We start from the raw sequence: 21818 nt of genomic DNA, 5'->3' as shown, positions 1-21818 counted from the left end.
CTGTTTAGATGATCCTACTAAGTTTTAAACTAATTTTTTTTTAAAGAAAAAAAAAGAGAGTACATTTATGAAGTTCCATCTTAGCCTAGATACTACAAGAAAGAAAAAAAACCCATAAAACTTAAAAATCAAGATTTGAAAAAAAAATAGATAGAAACTTTAAAATAAAAGTATTGACACATGATATAAATATTTATAACTATTCTTATTTGCAATAGTTATTTAAGAAATTAAGTAAATTATTAGACTAATTTCTTATTCAGAATTGGTCAAAATTTTCCACCTCCTTATTTCAAATTTATTTTGAAAACATATTTATAAAAATAAACTATTTTATATTTTAAAAAATTATTTGAAAAAAGAATATTCTAATCTAATTTATTTTGTCAAAATTCACCATCCTCGACTAGGAGCGGGTATAGGAAGGGATAAACGAGGAACTCATCTTGGGTCTACTAGATTTTAGGGGGAATAGGTTTTTACCCATACTTTGTGGAGCAAGGATGAGGCAAAGAGATAAACCCAATGAACATTACTTGAAACATGTCTGTGCAAAAACTTGTGACGGGTGGGCCTTGGTTGAGGTCAAGTTCATGGGATAGGAATAGGTTTTCAACCACACATAGAAAACATATTCCTATTCACTATCATAAGTTATAGAATGCTCATGACACATTTTTAGCCATCAATAACATCTTATAAACATCATTATCTACTTGTCAATGTGATAAAATGGTTATAAATTACGACTAGATAAAAAGAGAAAAGGGGGATAGAGGGAAAGGTTGTACGACTAGTAAATTCCAACAATACCTAACGATTGGTGGAACAGAGAGGTTTATTTTATATTTCCAATGGTAATAGTTATTCTCGTCAAATAAAGAAGTTTTGGTTACAAGCATTATATGGCAAATGTTTGGGAAGAGTTATGGCTAGACATTGTCAGTCTTTGGTATATGCTCAAGAGTATCTTTACTGTACTACCACTTTTAGGACACCTCAAAGCGCTAAATCGGTCGGATGGACGAGGATGTTGAATTGCTTCGTCAAAATTTCAAATTTAATTTGAATTTTTTACCCACATCAAAACAATAACAAATAGGTAAATTTAAACAATAAATACAATCAATCACCACTATACCTCAAATGTTTATAGTAATTCATAATTAATATTTCAGATTGTCTACTCTTAAGGAGCCCTTGCCCTAGAATGAAAACATTGATTAAAAATCCAACAAACAACATCTACAGCTAAAAACCCACCAAGGACCAGCTCAATATATAGGACTCACAACCAATAGTTACTATGTACATGTACCTTGACCCAATTAAGAGATTTTTAGCAAATCCCAATCAACTTTTACAAATCTTAATTGGTTTACAAGTGCAAAAGATACCTACTTATCTAGTTAAAACACAAATATGGTTCTTAATATGAAGATGTTACATTTGTTTCCAATACAAAATGACACATAATCCTAAGGTGAATCAACTAGCAATTCAATAACTCTAAGGGGTAAAGCTTTGAACTAAAGGGCGTCCAACAACCCTGTTAAGTTGGTAACGAGGGGAAGTTTAAAATTAGCCAAACAAATGAAAGTCAAAGCCTATTATTATATGAAAATCAATGAGAAAACTACCACAAAAAAAAGTATTCATTTCAGATCAAAGTATTCAAATAATTAGCTTTCATTGAAAATCATCGGTGAAATCATTCAAGGGGTATTATTAACTTGTCAATTTAACAAAATGGGTGTAAATTACAACCAGATAGAAATAGAAAAGTGGATAGAGGGAAGAGGGAAAAGGTGGTAGGACTAGTAAAATTCCAACCATACCTAACTGTGGGTGGAAAACTGAAATGTTTCATTCAATGCTTCTATTGAAAATAGATATTCTTATTAAAAAAAGGGGCTTTGGTTACAAAAAAAATTGTGGCAAATGTGCGGGAAGAATTATGCACGGCTAGCCATTGTGGATCTTTGATACTCAACTTATGGTTTGGATTAGGCTCAATAGTATTCTTACTCTGATGCCACTTGTAAGGTCCCACAAAGATAAATTTGAAGGGCATGAATTTGAAATCATTTATAAAATTTTTAAGTTTATTTTGAATTTTAACCCACATCAAAACAACATAGAAAGTTAACTTTAAAATGAAAACACTTTGAGACTCTCACCCCCCCCCCCCCCCCCCCCCCCCCCCCCCCCCCCCCCTCCAACACCAAAACCCTAAAAAATCTGTGTATCTAGTGATTGGGTGATATGTCACTTGGGACATTCATTGGGACATTCATAGGAGTCCATACCAACATTAAAAACTTATGCAGTCACATGCACATCCACAAACTAAAAGATGCATATTCATGTGATTAATATGGGTCAAACTAATCTTAACTAAGGGTGGAACTGGTTTGGTTCAGTTTTTTAAATCCAACTACTCAATAACTATAGTTTTCTACAACTATGCCTCCAAATGAGGCATCTATAAAGACTCGAATCTCTCTCCTCGACTGAAATGGGTGAAGATGGCAGCTCATGATGAGGGTTCAACTCATTTTTTAAATTTTAGAACTCAAGATTACTGGGGTTTGACTCCTTTTTCCTTCCTTCATACTGGAGGGCTCGAACCATTGTATGGGTTCGACTCTTTTCAGAAAAGGTTTGAAGTCCCTTTCTTTTTTGCAAACAATTCATTCAAATGCCAATGTTAAATTTCTGAATTTGTTATCCTCACAATTGAGGTTCTTAGAGATAGAGTGAACCTCAATTTCAACATGAATGGGGCTGGATTTCTAAACCCATGACTAGTTGTTAAAAGTAAGATTTTAGGTCAAGTTCATGGGATGGGGATGGGTTTTCAACCCCACATAGAAAACACTTTCCTATTCACTATCATGAGTTATAGAACTCACAACCTATCTTTTGGCCATTAGTAACATAATAAAATCATTATTATCAACTTATAAATATGACAACATGGCATAAGTTACAATAGAAAGTGATCAAGGGATAAAAGGATGAGGAATAGGTGGTAGGATAAGTAGAATTCCAACAATACCTAACGGGGAGCCAAAATGTAGATAGTACCTGAGTATGGGCATGCTTGATGGCAAAACCCACTTTAAGAACAAGTGTGACAAAACCCTGTGTTCTAATCTGATCCTATTTGTGCCTTAATTCAAAAATCAAGCTAATTTGATCCTATTTTTACCCTATATATATTTATGTTTTCTTGTGGTTCCGGATCAATAACAAAAATAGAACAAACGTCCATTCTCAGCTATGAAACGTTTTAGACCGTGATTTTCTAACAATCGTCCAGCCAAGTCCAAACATAGCCTATTACTGGTTTTTTTCTCAGTAGGAAGCACTATATATAGAGACAAGTCACAATGATCAGATCCCATCAGAACCCAGAAATAAAAGATTAAAAAGTAAAATGGCAGCCAAGTCTCTCATTTCTGTGCTGCCTCTCCTCTGCCTTGTCTTCGTCTCCGTCCAAATTCCTCGAGTTGCAAATGCCCATGGCATCTCCTACATCAACAAAATCTGTCAGAGAGCCACCCGATTCAACCCCTCTATCAAGCTCGACTTCTGCGTCACCTCCCTCCAAACCGTTCCGAAGAGCTACACCACAGAGATCGCATGACTATTGAAGATCACCACCGATTTGGCTCTGCAAAATGCTTCAAGCACAAGTGGTCTCATCAAGAAGTTGAACTTTGTAGCTTGCGAAGACTTGACAAAGGATCAGTTGAATACTTGCCTCAACGCCTACACCTCTGCCGTTTCCTCTTTGCAGGAGGTTGACCAGGCCTTTGCCGCGAAAAAGTACGATGTAGCCAAGCTGGGGACTGTTCTAGATGGGGCAGCACAGTGCGGGAAGGCATTTGAGAAGGGAAATGGGTTTCTGTTGGCTGATGAGAACAGCAATCTCCGTCAACTCGTCACCATTGCTCAAGCATTGCACCGTTTTGCTACCAAACACACGAAACATTGATAATTTGATCTCTTCTTTTGCGTTCTTGATGTGCCATTGCTTTGTCCATCTCCTTGGGACGGAGCCATATCATGTTTTTTTATGTTGTCTGGATAAACTAAGCATCAGTTTATAAAAAAATAATTGGGAAAAAGTGAAGAGTAATTTCATTGTTACTGTTCAAACTCTTATACTGCCATGGTTACATGTCATTAGTTCATAGTGACATTGATTGTTCCCTTAGATGTGATTCATCTCTCTTTGGAAGAACGAGTTCTGTTTCGATGATCCCACCATGTTTTAAAGATTCAATTTGTTTGTATCCTTATAAACTAAACTTTTTTTAAAGATAAAAATAAAAGAATATTTATGAAGATCATCTTCGCCTAGATACTACAAGAAAGAAAATAATATGAGAAAACTTAAAAATCACGATAGGAAAAATGTTTTGATAAGAAATTGGAGACAATGAAACAGTGCAAAAGTCATGTGACATTTACCACTTTCCCTAGACAATTTTTTACTGTATGTAGTGCTACTTAAAGGTTAGGGCCAACCCTATAGACTGAAGTGCTCCTAGTAATAATAATTAGTAATAATAATTATTTTTTATTGAGCTGAAGAAAGCTAGTCTCAACCTCTAACCTTCCTAAATTTTTTTTTACTACCCCTACGTGTTGCCCCCATGCATGTTTAAAATCGATTGTGTCAAAATGGATTCTCCATTGCTCTTGTCTCAACCCCGCCTTCAGTCATACCTCACTATTACTAGGGCGGGGAGGCGAGGAGAGGAGGTTGTTTGAATTGGTTAGCAATCTTAAATGCTAGTTTCTTAATTAAACAATACTCGATTTCACTTATTAAACGGCCAAAACATAAACTTAAAAAAATTAAGTACGTCACAAGCTCTATTGAATTTATAGTGGTTCACAACCCAAACTCAAGTTATCAGTCTAATCTCAAGGTGTTTGAACCTCAAAGTTAATTCACTATGCTCTTTAGCCCTACAATATCTACAACAAAATACCTCAAAGGTCTAATTTACAACTCTAGCTTATACTTGGGACTTATGGTAAACATCAATTAGGTACCCTTACTGAGACAAATAGAGGCATTTTCAGCTTCCCATCATCTTACCCAATCTAATTGATCAAAATTTTAATGCAAGCATCGCGTGCTTTAATGGTATAACTCATGCTTGCTTGTGTCATAGGCTGATATTACAATGAAAAGATCAAAATTAAATAAACCTAAGTCTACATGATGTACCAAAACAACAACAACTCAGAGGTCAAATAATTGAAGAACTACGATAAAACTTTATTGAAGAAAGCAAAAAATCAATGACTCAAGTAGAAACACCATGGTAAATAACCTAATTGAAGGAGATAATTTAATGATCTTGAGAACAAATGTATATAGCTCAACTTAAACCTAGAGGCAAATCACTCCTTTGTAACCTCTGAGGCACTGAGAACAAGAATTGGAGCTTAAGAGAATTTTTGGAATAATACAACGACTTTTGTCTTGAAGGCTTGGGTCAAATTTTCTTAAATAGACAAAAGTAGAATATTCCAAAAGCTATACATTTTACCCAAAAAGATAACCTTTTGTCCATGATCAAATGTCACTAAAAACTTATAGGAGGATACTTGAAATTTTATTGTTGACCTTCTGATTCATCAATAGCTCACTTACAAGATTTGAAGATCTATGGAGGCTTATTAGATGCTTGAAATATTCCTCTATGGTAAGTTGTTCTTCTATCATTCAAACACCATGATTGCTTGAACATTCAAGTTGTGTAACGAGCTTCTATGTAGGAGGGATTATCAGAATGTTGATATTATTTGAATTGTTGTTCAAATAATGTGCCAGTTTGAATACATAATTTTTCCAACAACTTTCTATTTGTTCAAATTGTTTGAATATTGCTTTTGGTCAGACAACAATCTCAAGTAGAACCTTTTGTTACTCCACGGTGTTCACATTTCATCATTGATCGGGCACAAGCCATCTCAATTTCTCCTTCAATTTCTTTGCATCATTCAAATGTTGGCACTGTTTGAATAATCATCTTCTTAGCCGGTTCATCTGTTGTTGCATTCTTGTTTGAACAGTGCCTCTAATTGAACATTCTTTATCTACATATCTTTTCTATTTTGTGAGCTTGTTCAAATAGCATCACCATTTGACAACCTTCTTTGACATAGGCTTATCCACTTGTGGAGCTTATTTGAACAATATGTCTACTAAGACACTTTCTTAATACTATGGCTAAATTAAAAAAAATTAACACACATAATTAAAGTTTAAGTTGTTTTTTATTGTCAAAATCATGTGACGAGGATTTTGAGACCCACAAAATGAACCTAGTACAACAATTTACTCATCGATGAGTCACAATCTGACTTTCCTTGCATAAGATAATTGTACAAGGTGAGTTAAAAAGACATTTGCATATTATTTTGTGTGGAGAGTTATGATTTATATTTCACAGTTTGGATTTTTCTGTCCAATAACTAACATAAGCTTTTGTCTCTTTCAATCACATAGAGACGATGAATGTACACATTCACTTGGGGAGGTCAATGTTAGAGAAATAGATTAAGTCTTATTTTAATCCATGGATTAGTAAATTCCATACAGTCTTCAATGATTCTCATTTAACAACAAACACTAATGCTAATTTATGGACCAGTAAATCTCAACCTAATCTGAAGTTCACTTCAGGTGAACCCAGAAGAGCCTCACCTTGTGAGTGATTATAGTTGGTGTGAGGCATGAGCATCACATGTGGGCAGCTTGACCTCCACCGATTCACTGCCAATATTGAGATATATACTCTCACTTCAGGTGAACCCAGAAGAGCCTCACCTTGTGAGTGATTATGGTTGGTGTGAGGCATGAGCATCACATGTGAGCAGCTTGACCTTCACCAATTCACTGCCAATATTGAGATATACTCTCTCTCTCACTCTCTCTCTCTCTCTCTCTCTCTCTCTATGTTTTCTTGTGGTTTCAGATCAATAACAAAAATAGAACAAACGTCCATTCTCAGTTATGAAACGTTTTAGACCGTGATTTTCTAACAATCGTCCAGCCAAATCCAAACATAGCCTATTACTGTTTTTTTTTCTCGGCAGGAAGCACTATATATATAGAGACAAGTTACAAAGATCAGATACCATCAGAACCCAGAAAAAAAGATTAAAAAATAAAATGGCAGCCAAGTTTCTCGTTTCTGTGCTGCCTCTCCTCTGCCTTGTCTTCATCTCCGTCCAAACACCTCAAGTTGCAAATGCCCATGGCATCTCCTACATCAACAAAATCTGTCAGAGAGCCACCCGGTTCAACCCTGCTATCAAGCTCAATTTTTGTGTCACCTCCCTCCAAACCATTCCACAGAGCTACACCACAGAGATCGCAGGACTATTGAAGATCACCACCGATTTGGCTCTGCAAAATGCTTCAAGCACAAGTGGGCTCATCAAGAAGTTGAACTTTGTAGCTTGCGAAGACTTGACCAAGGACCAGTTGAATACCTGCCTCAATGCCTACACCTCTGTCATTTCCTCTTTGCAAGAAACCGCCCAGGCATTTGCCGAGAAAAAGTATGACGGAGCCAAGCTGGGGACTGCACTGGATGGGGCAGCACAGTGCGAGAAGGTGTTTGAGAAGGGAATTGGGTCTATGTTGGCTGATGAGAATAGCAATCTCCGTCAGCTCGTCACCCTTGCTCAGGCCTTGCACCGTTTTGCTACCAAACACACGAAACATTGATAATTTGATCTCTTCTTCTGCGTTCTTGATGTGCCATTGCTTTGTCCAATTCTTTTGGATGAAGCCATATCCTGTTTTTTTTTTTTTTTTTTTTTGTGTGTTGATAAATTAAGCTGCAATTTATAAAAAAATAATTGGGAAGAAATGAAGAGTAATTTGATTGTTGTTACTGTTCAAACTCTTATCTTTCCATGGTTACATGTCCTTAGTTCATAGTGACTTTGATAGTTCCCTTAGATTTGATTCATCTCTCTTTGGAAGAACGAGTTCTATTTCGATGATCCCACCATGGTTTAAAGACTCAATTTGTTTGTATACGTATAAACTAAACTTTTTTTAAAGATAAAAATAAAAGAATATTTATGAAGATCCATCTTAGGCTAGATATTACAAGAAATAAAATAATACGAGAAAACTTAAAAATAACAATACGAAAAAAATATAGATAAGGAACATTAAAATAAATGTGATGATAGATGATATACATATTTGTGACTATTCATATTTGCAATACTTATTTAAGAAATTAAGTAAATGATTAGAGTAATTTCTTATTCATAATTGGTCAAAAATTTCCACCACCAAATTTCAACTTTAATTGTAAAATGTATTTAGAAAAATAATTTTTTTTCAGTTTTCTTTTAAATCTAGTGATTGTGTCTTTGTATTTATCTGTCGCTGTGGTCTTTCGTACTAAACCTATAGTTCGAACTAGTCTCAAGAGTATTCTTACTCGTCTACTACTTCGAAGACACCTCAAGGCTATAAACCGGCAGAATGGACAAGGATGTTGAATTGGTTTATCAAAATTCAAATTTAATTTGTATTTTTAACCCACATCAAAACAATAAAAAATAGGAAAATTTAAATAATAAATACAATCATTCACTACTACACCTCAAATTTTTATAGTAATTCACAATTCATATTCCAGATTGCCTAATCTTCAGGTGCTCTTGTCCTAGAATAAAAATAATTAACTAAAAATCCACCAAATGACTTCTATAGCTAAAAACCCACCAAGGACCAGCCCAATGCATTGGACTCACAACCAACAATTACTAGGTACATGTACCTTGACCCAATTAAGAGATTTTTAGCAACTCCCAATCAACTTATACAAATCTTAATTGGTTTACAAGTACAATAGATACTTACTTATCTAGTTAAAATACAAATAAGCCTCTTAATATGCAGATATTACATCAGATTCCAATAAAAAATTACACATAATCCTAAGGTGAATCTACTAGCAATTCAATAGCTCTAAGGAGTAAAACTTTGAACTAAAGGGCATTCAAAAACCCTGTTAAGTTGGTAAAGAGGAAAAGTTTCAAATTAGCCTACCAATATGAAAATCAAGGCCTATTATTTTATGAAAATCCGTGAGGAAACTTCCACCAAAGAAAAACCAAGTATTCAATTCAGATATTAGAATCAAAATATTCAAATACTTAGTTTTCATTGAAAACCTTTGGCGAAATCATTCAAGGGATATTGTCAACTTGTCATTTGACAAAATGGGTGTAACCTTACAATTAGATAGAAAGAGAAAAGTGGATAGAGGGTATAGGAAAAAGTGGTAGGACTAGTAAAATTCCAACCATACCTAACAATGGGTGGGAAACTAAAATGTTTCATTCGGGGGGGGTGGAAAGTGTTGAATTGGTTTATCAAAATTTTTAAATTTAATATGAATTTTAACTCACATCAAAACAACATAGAGAATTAACTTTAAAGTGAAAACACGTCGGATTGCTCCCCCTCCCCTAAACCATAAAAAATGTTTATGAATTTAGTGAACTGCTGATATGTCACTTGGGACGTGCAATCGAGTCCATACCAATATTAAAAACATATACACTCGCATGCACATGCCCAAACCAAAAGATGCATATTCATGTGAATAATATGGGTCAAACTAATCTTACCTATGGGAGGAACTAGTTTAGTTCTATTTTTTAGATCCAACTACACGATGACTAAAGTTTTTTATGACTAAGTCTCCACAAGAGGCATTTGTAATGGCTCCAATCCCTTCCCCGACTTAAATGGGTGAAGATGGCAACTCTTGATGAGGGTTCAACTTGTTTTTTTAATTTTAGAACTCACCATTACTGGGGTTATACTCCTTTTCATCTTTCGTGCTAGAAGGCTCGAAGCCATCGTATGGATTCGACTCTTTTCTGAAAAATGATTGAAGCCCCTTTCCTATTCATTATCATGAGTTATAGAACTCGCAACATATTTTTTAGCCATCAATAACAACATAAAATCATTATTATCAACTTGTAAATAAGACAACATGATGTAAGTTACAATACAATTGAAAGAGATCAAGGGATAGAAGCAAGAGCAAAATGTGGTAGGATAACTAGAATTTGAACAATACCTAACGGTCCAACTGGATCGAAGTAGTTTCAGGTAACTTTTTGAAATTTCTAGCCCACTTTAAGAACTAGTTTGACAAAACCTTATGATCTGTTGGATTCCAATCTTATTTGTGCCTTAATTCCAAAATCTAGCATCTCAATCCTAATGAACCCCGCACCTCAACCCACCCTCGTGATGGCTAGTAGTCCTTCCAACTTTACCTTAACATTATTTAAAATGGTAAAATATAAAAACATTTGAAAATAAAAAAATATCATAAAATGAAAAAAAACATAACTATATTTAGAATTAAATAAGCTACAAACACAGTTGGTTTGTAGCCTCTTAATGACCAATGGAGAGCCAACATGTAGATAGTACCCTAGTGTGGGGCATGATTGATGGCTCATCCTCCTAATTGAAATGGGAGACAACGAAAAAAGTGCAAAAGTCATGTGACACTTATAACTTTCCCTAGACAGTTTTTAACTAGGATGTTTGGTCCTACCCTATAGACAAAAGTACTCTTGGTAATAATAATTGTTTTTGATTGAGCTCAAGAAAGCTATTCTCAGCCTCAAACCTTCAAAAAAAATTTTATGCTACCCCATTGAGTTGCCCCTAGGGATGTTTAAAGTAGATTGTCTCAAAACGGATCCCTCATTTATGTTGCCCCAACCCACCTTCAGTCATACCTCATTATTACATGGGTGGTTGTTTGAAAATGTTAGCAATCTTAAATGCTAGTTTCATAATTAAACAATACTCAATTTTATTTATTAAATGACCAAAACATAAAGTTAAGCAAACAATTACATCACAAGCATTATAGATTTTATAGTGGTTCACAACCCAAACTCAGGTTATCAGTCCAATCTCAAGGTGTTTGAAACTCAAAGTTAATTCACTATGTTCTTTAGTACAACGATATCTAAAACAAAATACCTTAAAGGTCTAATTTACAACTCCACCTTATACTTGGCACTTATAGTCAATGTCAATTAAGCCCCCTTACCAAGACTAATAGAGGCATTTTCAGCTTTCGATCAGCTTACCCAATCTAATTGATCAAATTTTTAACGCAACCATTGCTTGCTTTACTACTATAACTCACCTTTGCCTCTTTAATAGACTAAAACTACAATGAAATGATCAAAATTAAATACATCTAAGCCTAGGTGATTGTACCAAAACAACAACAACTCAGAGGTCATGTAATTGAAGAACTACTATGAAACTTTATTGGAGAAAGCCAAAAATCAATGACTCAAGCCAAATATGCAAGGTAAATATACCTAATTGAAGGAGATGACTTAATGATCTTGAGAACAGATGTATACAGCTCAACTTAAACTAGAGGCAAACCACTCCTTTGTAACTTTGGAGGCACTGAGAACAAGAATAGAAGGTTAAGAGGATCTCAGGAACAAGACAATGACTTTTGCCTTGAAGGCTTGGGTCAAATTTTCTTAAATAAACAAAAGTAGAATATTCTGAAAGCTAGACATCTTACCCAAAAAACAACCTTTTGTCCATGATGAAAATGTCGCTAAAAAATGATGGGAGGATATTGAATTTTTTTTTGTCAACCTTCGGATTCCTCGATAGCTCACTTACTAGATTTGAAGACCTATATAGGCTTATTAGACGCATGAAATATTCCTCTCTAGAAATTTTCACTTTTACGATTCTAACATCATGATAGGTCGAACATTCAAGTTGTGTAATGACCTTGTATGTAGGGGGGATTGTCTGAATGTTGATCTTATTTGAAAATCCATTTTTCTACAGAATTTTTGTTCATTAATTGTTGTTCAAATAATGTGCAAGTTTGAATACATCATTATTCCAACAACTTTCTATTTGTTCTTATCGTTTGAATATTGCCTTTGGTCAAACAAAGTTCTCAAGTAGAACCTTTTGTTGCTCCACAATGTTTAAATTTCATCATTGATTGGGCACAAGCCATCTCAACTTATCCTTCAATTTCTTTGCATCATTCAAATGTTGGCACTGTTTGAATAGTAGTCTTATTAGTTGATTCTTCTGTTGTTGCACTCTTGTTTGAACGATGCCTCTACTTGAACATTCTTTGTCTGCCTATCTTTTCTATTTTGTGACGTTGTTCAAGTAGACTCATCATTTGACAACCCTCTTTGACTTAGGCTTATCTACTTGTGGAGCTTATTCAAACAATACTTCTGCTAAGACAATTTCTTTGTACTATGGCTACATTAAAAAAAATAAGTTGCTTGCTATTATCAAAATCATGCAACGAGAATCTAGAGACCAAAAAAATAAACCAAGTACAAACATTTACTGATGATCCTCAATCAGACTTTCCTTGCATAAGATAATTGTACAAGGTGAGTAAAAATGACATGTGCATATTATTTTGTGTGGAGAGTTATGATTTATATTTCATAGTTTGGATTCTTCTGTCCATTAACTAGCATAAGCTTTTGTCTCTTTCAATCACATAGAGACGATGAATGTACTCATTCAATTGGGGAGGCTTGTCTCATTCATTCTCTCCATGGACTAGTAAATTCCATACAGTCTTGAATGATTTTCATTTAACGAGAAACCCTAATGCTAATTTATGGACCAGTATATCTCATCTTAATCTGACGTGATTAAGGTAAACTCTAGAAGAGCTTCACCTTGAGAGTGATTATGGTTGATGTGAGGCATCGACATCACATGTGCGCAACTTGATCTCCACCGATTCATTACTAATATTGAGACATATAGTTTGGAATTAAGATTGAAAATAAGGTTACATGATCGATTGTTAGCTTTTTATAATGTAATACCTTAAAAACTTGCAATAATAACCGCCTCTCTATGTTTTCTTGTGGTTCTGGATCAATAACAAAAATAGAACAACCATCCATTCTTAGCTATGAAACATTTTAGGCCATGATTTTCTAACAATCGTCCAGCCAAATCCAAAGGGTTCTTCGTTCTTCAACCTTCCCAAACTTAGTCTGTTACTGGGTTTTTTCTCGGCAGGAAGCACTATATATATATAGACAAGTTACAATGATCAGATCCCATCAGAACCTAGGAAAAAAAAGATTAAAAAATAAAATGACAACCAAGTTACTTGTTTTTGTGTTGCCTCTCCTCTGTCTTGTCTTTGTCTCCCTCCAAACTCCTCAAGTTGCAAATGCCCATGGCATCTCCTACATCAACAAAATCTGTCAAAGAGCCACCCGGTTCAACCCCGCTATCAAGCTCGACTACTGTGCCACCTCCCTCCAAACCGTTCCGAAGAGCTACACCACAGAGATCGCAGGACTATTGAAGATCACCACCGATTTGGCTCTGCAAAATGCTTCAAGCACAAGTGGTCTCATCAAGAAGTTGAACTTTGTAGCTTGCGAAGACTTGACCAAGGACCAGTTGAATACCTGCCTCAACGCCTACACCTCTGCCGTTTCCTTTTTGCAGGAGGTTGCCCAGGCCTTTGCCGCGAAAAAGTACGATGGAGCCAAGCTGGGGACTATACTGGATGGGGCAGCACAGTGCGAGAAGGCATTTGAGAAGGGAAATGGGTCTTTGTTGGCTGACGAGAACAGCAATCTCCGTCAGCTCGTCACCATTGCTCAGGCCTTGCACCGTTTTTCTACCAAACACAAGAAACATTGATAATTTGATCTCTTCTTCTGCGTTCTTGATGTGCCATTGCTTTGTCCATCTCCTTTGGACGGAGCCATATCCTTCTTTTTTATGTTGTCTGGATAAATTAAGCTGCAGTTTATAAAAAAAAAATGGGAAAAAGTGAAGAGTAATTTGATTGTTGTTACTGTTCAAACTCTTATCCTGCCATGGTTACATGTCATTAGTTCATAGTGACTTTGATTGTTCCCTTAGACGTGATTCATCTCTCTTTGGAAGAACGAGTTGTTTGAAAATGTTAACAATCTTAAATGCTAGTTTCTTAATTAAATAATACTCAATTTCACTTATTAAATGACCAAAACATAAAGTTAAACAAAACAATTACATCACAAGCTCTATGGATTTTATAGTAGTTCACAACCCAAACTCAGGTTATCGGTCCAATCTCAAGGTGTTTGAACCTCAAAGTTATTTCACTATGTTCTTTAGTACAACGATATCTACAACAAAATACCTTAAATGTCTAATTTACAACTCCATCTTATACTTGGCACTTATAGTCAACATCAATTAGGTACCTTTACCAAGACCAAGAGAGGCATTTTAAGCTTCAAATCATCTTACCCAATCTAAGTGATATAATTTTTAATGCAAGCCTTGCTTGGTTTACTGATATAACTCACTTTTGGCTCGAAACTACAATGAAATGATAAAAATTAAATACATCTAAGCCTAGGTGATTGTACCAAAACAAAAACAACTCATGGGTGAAGTAATTGAAGATCTACTATGAAACCTTATTGAAGAAAGCCAAAAATCAATGACTCAAGCCAAAGATGCAAGGTAAATATACCTAATTGAAGGAGATGATTTAATGATCTTAAAAATAGATGTATATAGCTCAACTTATACCTAGAGGCAAACCACTCCTTTGTAACTTCAAAGGCACCAAGAACAAGAATAGGAGCTTAGGAGGATCTTTGGAACAATACAATGACTTTTGTTTTGAAGGCAAAATTGCTTAAATAGACAAAAGCATAAATATTCCAAAACCAAGACATCTTACCCAAAAAACAACCTTTTGTCCATGACCAAAATGTCTCTAAAAAATTATGGGAGAATACTGAAATTTTTTCTGTCAACCATCTGATTCATCAATAGTTCACTTACTAGATTTGAAGACCTATGTAGGCTTATTAGATGCTTGAAATATTCCTCTCTTGTAATTTACACTTCTATGATTCAAACATCATGATTACTCATACATTCAAGTTGTGTAATGACCTTTTAAGTAGGGGGGATTGTGTGAATGTTAATGTTATTTGAAAATCCATTTTTATGCAAAAAAATTGTCCATTAATTGTTGTTCAAATAATGTGCAAGTTTGAATATTTTTATTCCAACAACTTTCTATTTGTTCATATTGTTTGATTATTACTTTGGTCAACAAAATGCTCAAGTAGAACCTTTTGTTGTTCCATGGTGTTCAAATTTCATCATTGATCGAGCACAAGCCATCTCACTTATCTTTCAATTTCTTTGCATCATTCAAATGTTGGCACTGTTTGAATAGTCATCTTCTTAGCCGATCCATCTGCTATTGCACTCTTGTTTGAATGATGCTTCTAATTGAACATTATTTTTCTATTTATCTTCTCTATTTTGTGAGGTTGTTCAATTGGCCTCATCATTTGACAACCCCCTTTGACTTATCTACTTGTGGAGCTTATTCAAACAATATTTCTGCTAAGACACTTTCTTTGTGCTATGGCTACGTTAAAAAAAATTAACACACATAATTAGAATGTTATTATCAAAATAATGCAATGAGAATCTTGAGACCAACAAGATAAACCTAGTAAAAAAAATAACTCAGAGATGATCCTCAATATGACTTTTCTTGCATAAGATAATTGTACAAGGTGAGTTAAAAAGACATTTGCATATTATTTGTGTGGACAGTTATGATTTATATTTTACCATTTGGAATTTGTCTCTTTCAACCACATAGAGATGGTGAATGTATTCATTCACTTGGGGAGGTCCATGTTAGAGAAATAGAATAAGTCTTATTTTAATCCATAGATTAGTAAATTTCATTCGGTCTTGAATGATTCTCATTTAACAACAAACACTAATGCTAATTTATGGACCTGTAAATCTCATCCTAATATGAAGTGATTAAGGTGAACTCCAGAAGAGCCTCACCTTGTGAGTAATTATGGTTGATGCGAGGCATGGGCATCACATGTGGGCAGCTTGACCTCCAACGACTCACTACCAATATTGAGATATACTCTCTCTCTCTCTCTCTCTCTCTGTCTCTCTCTCTCTCTCTCTCTCTCTCTCTCTCTCTCTCTCTCTCTCTCTCACACACACACACACACACACACTTTCTCTCTCTCTCTCTATGTTTTCTTGTGGTTCCAGATCAATAACAAAAATAGAAAGCTATGAAACGTTTTAGACCATGATTTTCTAACAATTGTCCAGCCAAATCCAAAGGGTTCTCCGTTCTTCAACCTTACCAAACATAGCCTGTTACTGGTTTTTTTTAGGCAGAAAGCACTATATATATAAACAAGTTACAATGATCAGATCCCATCGGAACCCAAAAAAAAAAAGATTAAAAATTAAAATGGCAACCAAGTCTCTCGTTTCTGTGTTGCCTCTCCTCTGCCTTGTCTTCGTCTCCGTCCAAACTCCTCAAGTTGCAAATGCCCATGGCATCTCCTACATCAACAAAATCTGTCAAAGAGCCACCCGGTTCAACCCCGCTATCAAGCTCGACTTCTGCGTCACCTCCCTCCAAACCGTTCCGGAGAGCTACACCACAGAGATCGGAGGACTATTGAAGATCACCACCGATTTGGCTCTGCAAATTGCTTCAAGCACAAGTGCTCTCATCAAGAAGTTGAACTATGTAGCTTGCGAAGACTTGACCAAGGACCAGTTGAATACCTGCCTCAACGCCTACACCTCTGTCGTTTCCTCTTTGCAAGAAAGTTCACAGGCCTTTGCCGCGAAAAAGTACGACGGAGCCAAGCTAGGACATGTACTAGATGGGGCAGCACAGTGCGAGAAGGCGTTTGAGAAGGGAAATGGGTCTTTGTTGGCTGATGAGAACAACAATGTCCGTCAGCTCGTCACCATTGCTCAGGCCTTGCACCGTTTTGCTACCAAACACACGAAACATTGATAATTTGATCTCTTCTTCTGCGTTCTTGATGTATCATTGCTTTGTCTATCTCCTTTGGACAGAACCATATCCTGTTTTTTTATGTTGTCTGGATAAATTAAGCTGCAGTTTATAAAAAAAAAAAAAAATTGGGAAGAAGTGAAGAGTAATTTCATTGTTGTTACTATTCAAACTCTTATCCTGCCATGGTTACATGTCCGTAGTTCATAGTGATTTTTATAGCTTCCTTGGATGTGATTCATCACTCTTTGGAAGAAATGTTTCATTCAATATTTTTAATGAAACTATATATTCTTATTAAAACAAAGGGAGTTTGGTTACAAACACTCTGAGGCAAATGTGCCAGAAGAATTATGCATGGCTAGCCGTTGTGAATCGTTGATACTCAACTATGGTTTGGATTAGGCTCTAGAGTATTCTTATTAAGAGGCTACAAACAAACCATGTTGGTAGCTTATTTAATTCTATATATAGTTGTGTTTTTTTTTTACATGTTTTTACATTTTACCATTTTTAATAATGTTTTGGTAAGGTTAGGATGGACTATTAGCCATCACGAGGGTGTGGGTTTCCGGTGGGATTGAGATGGTAGATTTTGGAATTAAGGCACAAATAGGATTTGAATCGAGCAATTCATTCAGAAGGTTTTGTCGAACAAGTTCCCAGGGTGGGCTAGAAACTTCAAAAAGCTATCCTGAACTAGCATGAGTTCCATCAATAGCTATTGTTGGAATTTTTCTTGTCCTATCGCCTTTTCCTCTTCCTTTATCCCCTTTTCTCTTTTCATCTAAGGTGTAATTTACACCCATTTTTGCCTAAGGTTTGAGTGAAAGTTAAATATTTGGATGCTTATGATTCTAATATCTGAATTGAATACTTAGGTTTTTTCTTGGTGGAAATTTGCTCTCTGATTTTATATAATACCAGGCCCTGATTTTAATATTGGTTTACTGATTTCAAAACTTCCCGTCATTACCAGCTTAGCCAGAGCCTTTGAATGCCCTTTAATTCAAACTTTACCCACTAGAATGGTTGAATTGCTAATAGATTAAGAGTAATTTTGTATTAAGAGGCTCATTTGTGCTTTAACTAGATAAGTAAATATTCCTTGCACCTATAAACCAATTAAGACTTGTATAAACTGATAGGAAGTTGCTAAAAATCCCTTAATTGGGTCAAAATACCTGTTCCTTGTAGCTGTTGGCCGTGAGTGTAGGAAGTTAATTCAAGGTAACTGTTATTTCATCTCAACCTTTTTATTTTTTTCCTTTTCTTTAAAACTTTTTATGACAAGTTAAAGGCTAAGGAGAAGAGGTCTAGAAATTTCAAAACAAAAAAAGTCTAGGAAGTTATTTCAAGATTTTTTTTTTTTTTACTTCATTTATCAGTTTTTTTCAACAACTAGAAGAAAGTGGAGTTTCTCTCAGTAGTTAGTCTCATTCTGCTTAGAAGAGATACCTCCTTGAGATCTCTAATAATACCTATAATCTGGACCCAGCTTTGACAGCCCTAAATTAAATTTACAGAATTCCATGAAATTTTCTAGGTTATTCTTGCAATCTTATATGTCAAGAACAGGATCGAGACAACATCAAAAGTGCACCTCAAGAGAGTCATTAACTGCACAACCTGGATCAACAACCAATTACACTAAGAGACTCTTTAACTTGTTTATGCTTCATGGCTCATAAGCTGACGTCTGAAGTCTCAATTGCAAGGAAGACTTGAGCAGGGGTTCTAGGCTTATTTCTAACCAGGACATGGGGATGAAGAAAATAAAATAATCAATAAGCAGAAGCATCAACTAGTCAAGTAAGAATGACATGCTAAATGGTGACAATTTTACAAATCTGCAAATAAGAAGGATGAGAATAGTCTCCAACGGGACAGATCATATTCATCAAATTTCACAACTAAAACCATGTTGTTAGGACAAGGATCATGCAATAAGATATGGAAGACCTGATGACAGGTACACAAGAAACTTCATCAATCCTCCTCCAAATTAATTGACTCCTTGAATTTCCCATATAAAATCTTTTTTAGCTCAGCCATCAGTGAAAGTACCGATTCCTTCTCTTCCTCTAGTTTCTCCAAGAGCTTACTTGTATCCTCTTTCATCTTCTCTAACCTGTTTTCAACTTCCTCTCTTGGCACATGTGTGAACACTTCACCTATTTGAAACCTCACCACATCCTCATCTGAGAGGATCAGTTCGTTACTTGCATCCTCCAAATTATCATTTGTTTCCTGCCAGTAATTTTGTTAATCAAGCCTTTTGGAGCCAGCTCAAGGATGGAGAAGTCATTTAGAGGAGACTGAAGCAAATTGATAGAAACAGACATACTACATGGTACTCGAGCAAAAATTACATCTATGTGTAACATAAAGCTTAAAAGTTCTAATTAACTTCAAAAGAAACTTAATACAAATATATAAATAATTAAATAAACAAAACAACAGAGTCAAAAGAATCTCTCAAGTGTTTTTTGGTGCATAAGTGTTGTTGCCTAAGACAATTTAAAATATCAGGTTATTCTTTTCTCAAAATGGGAACCTTCCAAACTTAATTTACTTGCTTTAACATCCATTTTATCAATTCTCTTTTAGGATTTAAAAATGCAACTCAAATTCTGTATTCTTTTTTCTTTTTTAGTTTCTTGGAATGACAATCCCATTGGTATATTTTTTTAATATTGGTTAGACATGCACACACCCCTCGCACCCCTTGGTGATACTTGACCTCACACTGGAAACCCTTCATGTGAACATTAACTGAAAGGCCTAAGCCAATCCAATGGTATTCTTTTGAACAAGAGAAAAGAAGGTCAAAGTTTACTTTTGAAGAGATTAATGTATGAAGAGCTTCCAAATCATCAAACTGTGTAACTCAAGCAAAATGAAAGCGAAGGTGACAGAAGCAGGAGGGAAAGAAACCGAAGAAACTTTCACCGGCAATGGGAGACATACACTTCATCCATGCAAATTGCTAACTCACAACACAGTATGAGAAAGAGGAGAGAGAGAGAGAGAGAAAGAGAGAGAAGAAGGGTAGTGAACAAGAAGCTTGTGACATATGGGTTTCAGCAACAGTAAATCCAGCATTCAACCATCTTTTCCAGCCACACACTGCTTTCTGTATATCAAGGTCTCACCTAAAGTCAAACGGGACCTTTTGCAGACTCTGCTGTTTCATGGTATAATCAGTAAAAAATGAAGTTGAACACTGTCCAAGAAAATCTATCACAAAATCCTATTCTCCTATGGATAAGTTAGCGCAAAGTCATCAGCATCCCACAATACATGAAATGAAAAAATTGTACAACCGTTACGACCCTTTATCTCGAGAATGCAGTTCTTATCCCTATATACATACTTCTTCTGCTATAGCTAAAGTTGAACTCAGGTGATAGTTCAAAAATCCAAATCCCGAGGGACCCAAGAAGTGATCATGGACCTGAAAGGATGACAGTGAGTCAAAATGGGAGTTTGGTTGTGTTATGCATTTTTGTCCTTTTCTTGTCTCATTCTCACTGCCACTTATTTGTGCATTCTAGCATACAATATCCTTGTGATTAATTTTTCTTTAAAATATTGTGAAGTTCAACTTTCGTGAGCTCAAATTTTTGGTATCATACCAACCTTGTATTTAGATTGTATCGAGTCTTATCTTAATCTGCACCATTAAAATTTTCACAACTCTATCAAGGCTGAACCAACAACTCTTCTCCAGGGAATCAAGATATATTGTCCACGGATTTTCCCATTGTTGGAATAGGTCCACAGATGTTCATCCAGTGCTGGACATCATAAAACAACATTAAGAACATTCAAGATCTCAGGTTGGTTCTCTCCATTGAATGATCTCACAAAAAAATAGCAGAAATTTGTGTTGAGGATTCTCGAGCAAGAAGTGGACTTGTCCTCCAACATCTTGTTGTGACCTGACTCCCTATCCATGTAATATTTGTTGTGAATTTCTACTCCGTTTGGCGTTTTCTTTGGTCATCCTTCTCACTTACTTTTATTTCATAAAATTGTTGGCCACTCAAAGAAGAAGAAGAAGAAAATTTCAGTGCAAAATAGCTATCAAATACTCCAATCAGAGCTTGAAATGGAAGAAGAAAATGGTATAAGAGCACACGAGTTAGGGCAGTAACACTCCAATCGAAGGGAAACTCAGAACAATAAGACACTCTCACGCCATTATGTAGTGTTAGTGACCCCAAGAAATTAGTCTGGTATTAGCAAAACATTTAAACAACAAAGACGCCAGTGTAAACCGACAACAAGTCACATCACTACCTTGTTCAAAATAGAAAAGGAAAAAAATTCCAAACAACGCCTAGAAAAATTTGAACACAGCATTCTAACTTAATAAATTGGTTTATTCACTATCTCCAACGAAAAAAACACCTAATGTATTACTTCTGGATTCCGGCGAGAGTTAAAACACTTTTAGTAGACAAATAACAGCACCTCGACAAAGGATATCACTTTAACATTACCTTCGCAACCTTAATCTCGTCCTCTAATTCGTGAAACCTGTTGTTCAATCTTCCGAATTTATTAATGTTCTGCTGATCCTCCCAAGTCACCTCCGTTTCCGATCCGCCTCCCTTTCATAGAAGATTAAAACATTAACACACTAAAAACAAATCGAAAGCAATTAGGATTCAAGAGGCCCGCTTTACCTGCTGCATCTCGCTCCTACGACGATCTCTAACGGCACAACGAGCTAAGTCTGGCTTCTGGGAGTGCAAGCAGTAAAACCTCTCCCGGAAAATGTTATACTTGTCTACAGACGCGGGGCGAGGCGAACCAGATGTCTGGAAAGAAATTGATGACCCAACC

General features: G+C 35.6%; 5 protein-coding genes across 5 annotated transcripts; 4 read left to right on the top strand and 1 right to left on the bottom strand.

Annotated features, from left to right (window-relative positions):
• The first annotated feature begins 3442 nt into the window (after positions 1-3442).
• On the top strand, positions 3443-4003 carry LOC137948503 (uncharacterized). The gene is made up of 2 exons (XM_068794588.1): positions 3443-3554; positions 3732-4003. Exons 1-2 carry the CDS (start codon positions 3443-3445, stop codon positions 4001-4003), a joined length of 384 nt encoding a protein of 127 aa, XP_068650689.1.
• Positions 4004-7204: 3201 nt separating this feature from the next.
• LOC137948500 (putative invertase inhibitor) lies at positions 7205-7765 on the top strand. Its single transcript, XM_068794584.1, has one exon. It carries the CDS (start codon positions 7205-7207, stop codon positions 7763-7765), a length of 561 nt encoding a protein of 186 aa, XP_068650685.1.
• A 5466-nt stretch (positions 7766-13231) lies between these two features.
• On the top strand, positions 13232-13792 carry LOC137948499 (putative invertase inhibitor). Its single transcript, XM_068794583.1, has one exon. It carries the CDS (start codon positions 13232-13234, stop codon positions 13790-13792), a length of 561 nt encoding a protein of 186 aa, XP_068650684.1.
• Positions 13793-16403: 2611 nt separating this feature from the next.
• On the top strand, positions 16404-16964 carry LOC137948496 (putative invertase inhibitor). The gene has a single exon (XM_068794582.1). The coding sequence runs from the start codon at positions 16404-16406 to the stop codon at positions 16962-16964; it is 561 nt and encodes a 186-aa protein (XP_068650683.1).
• A 1819-nt stretch (positions 16965-18783) lies between these two features.
• On the bottom strand, positions 18784-21740 carry LOC137948897 (probable prefoldin subunit 4). Its single transcript, XM_068795106.1, has 3 exons — positions 21659-21740; positions 21473-21583; positions 18784-19214 (listed from the first exon to the last, which is right to left on the bottom strand). Exons 1-3 carry the CDS (start codon positions 21665-21667, stop codon positions 18954-18956), a joined length of 381 nt encoding a protein of 126 aa, XP_068651207.1. The 5' UTR covers positions 21668-21740; the 3' UTR covers positions 18784-18953.
• Positions 21741-21818: the final 78 nt, after the last annotated feature.

Source organism: Aristolochia californica, unplaced genomic scaffold, assembly GCF_029961685.1.
Source record: "Aristolochia californica isolate CCGP_79_NKW_82.1479 unplaced genomic scaffold, dmAriCali1.0.hap1 SCAF_13, whole genome shotgun sequence".
In the NCBI taxonomy this organism is placed as follows: domain Eukaryota; kingdom Viridiplantae; phylum Streptophyta; class Magnoliopsida; order Piperales; family Aristolochiaceae; genus Aristolochia; species Aristolochia californica.
Note: the sequence above shows the minus strand (reverse complement) of the source record. Positions and strands in the feature narration are given on the sequence as shown.

Excerpts from the sequence above, each read along its gene's own strand:
- LOC137948499 (XM_068794583.1), top strand. The coding sequence starts at position 13,232 with ATGACAACCAAGTTACTTGTTTTTGTGTTGCCTCTCCTCTGTCTTGTC.
- LOC137948503 (XM_068794588.1), top strand. The coding sequence starts at position 3,443 with ATGGCAGCCAAGTCTCTCATTTCTGTGCTGCCTCTCCTCTGCCTTGTC. Across the intron at positions 3,555-3,731 it reads CTCCTACATCAACAAAATCT|CTTGCGAAGACTTGACAAAG; the intron begins GTCAGAGAGCCA and ends TGAACTTTGTAG.
- LOC137948496 (XM_068794582.1), top strand. The coding sequence starts at position 16,404 with ATGGCAACCAAGTCTCTCGTTTCTGTGTTGCCTCTCCTCTGCCTTGTC.
- LOC137948500 (XM_068794584.1), top strand. The coding sequence starts at position 7,205 with ATGGCAGCCAAGTTTCTCGTTTCTGTGCTGCCTCTCCTCTGCCTTGTC.
- LOC137948897 (XM_068795106.1), bottom strand. Across the intron at positions 19,215-21,472 it reads ACGAGATTAAGGTTGCGAAG|GAAACAAATGATAATTTGGA; the intron begins GTAATGTTAAAG and ends AATTACTGGCAG.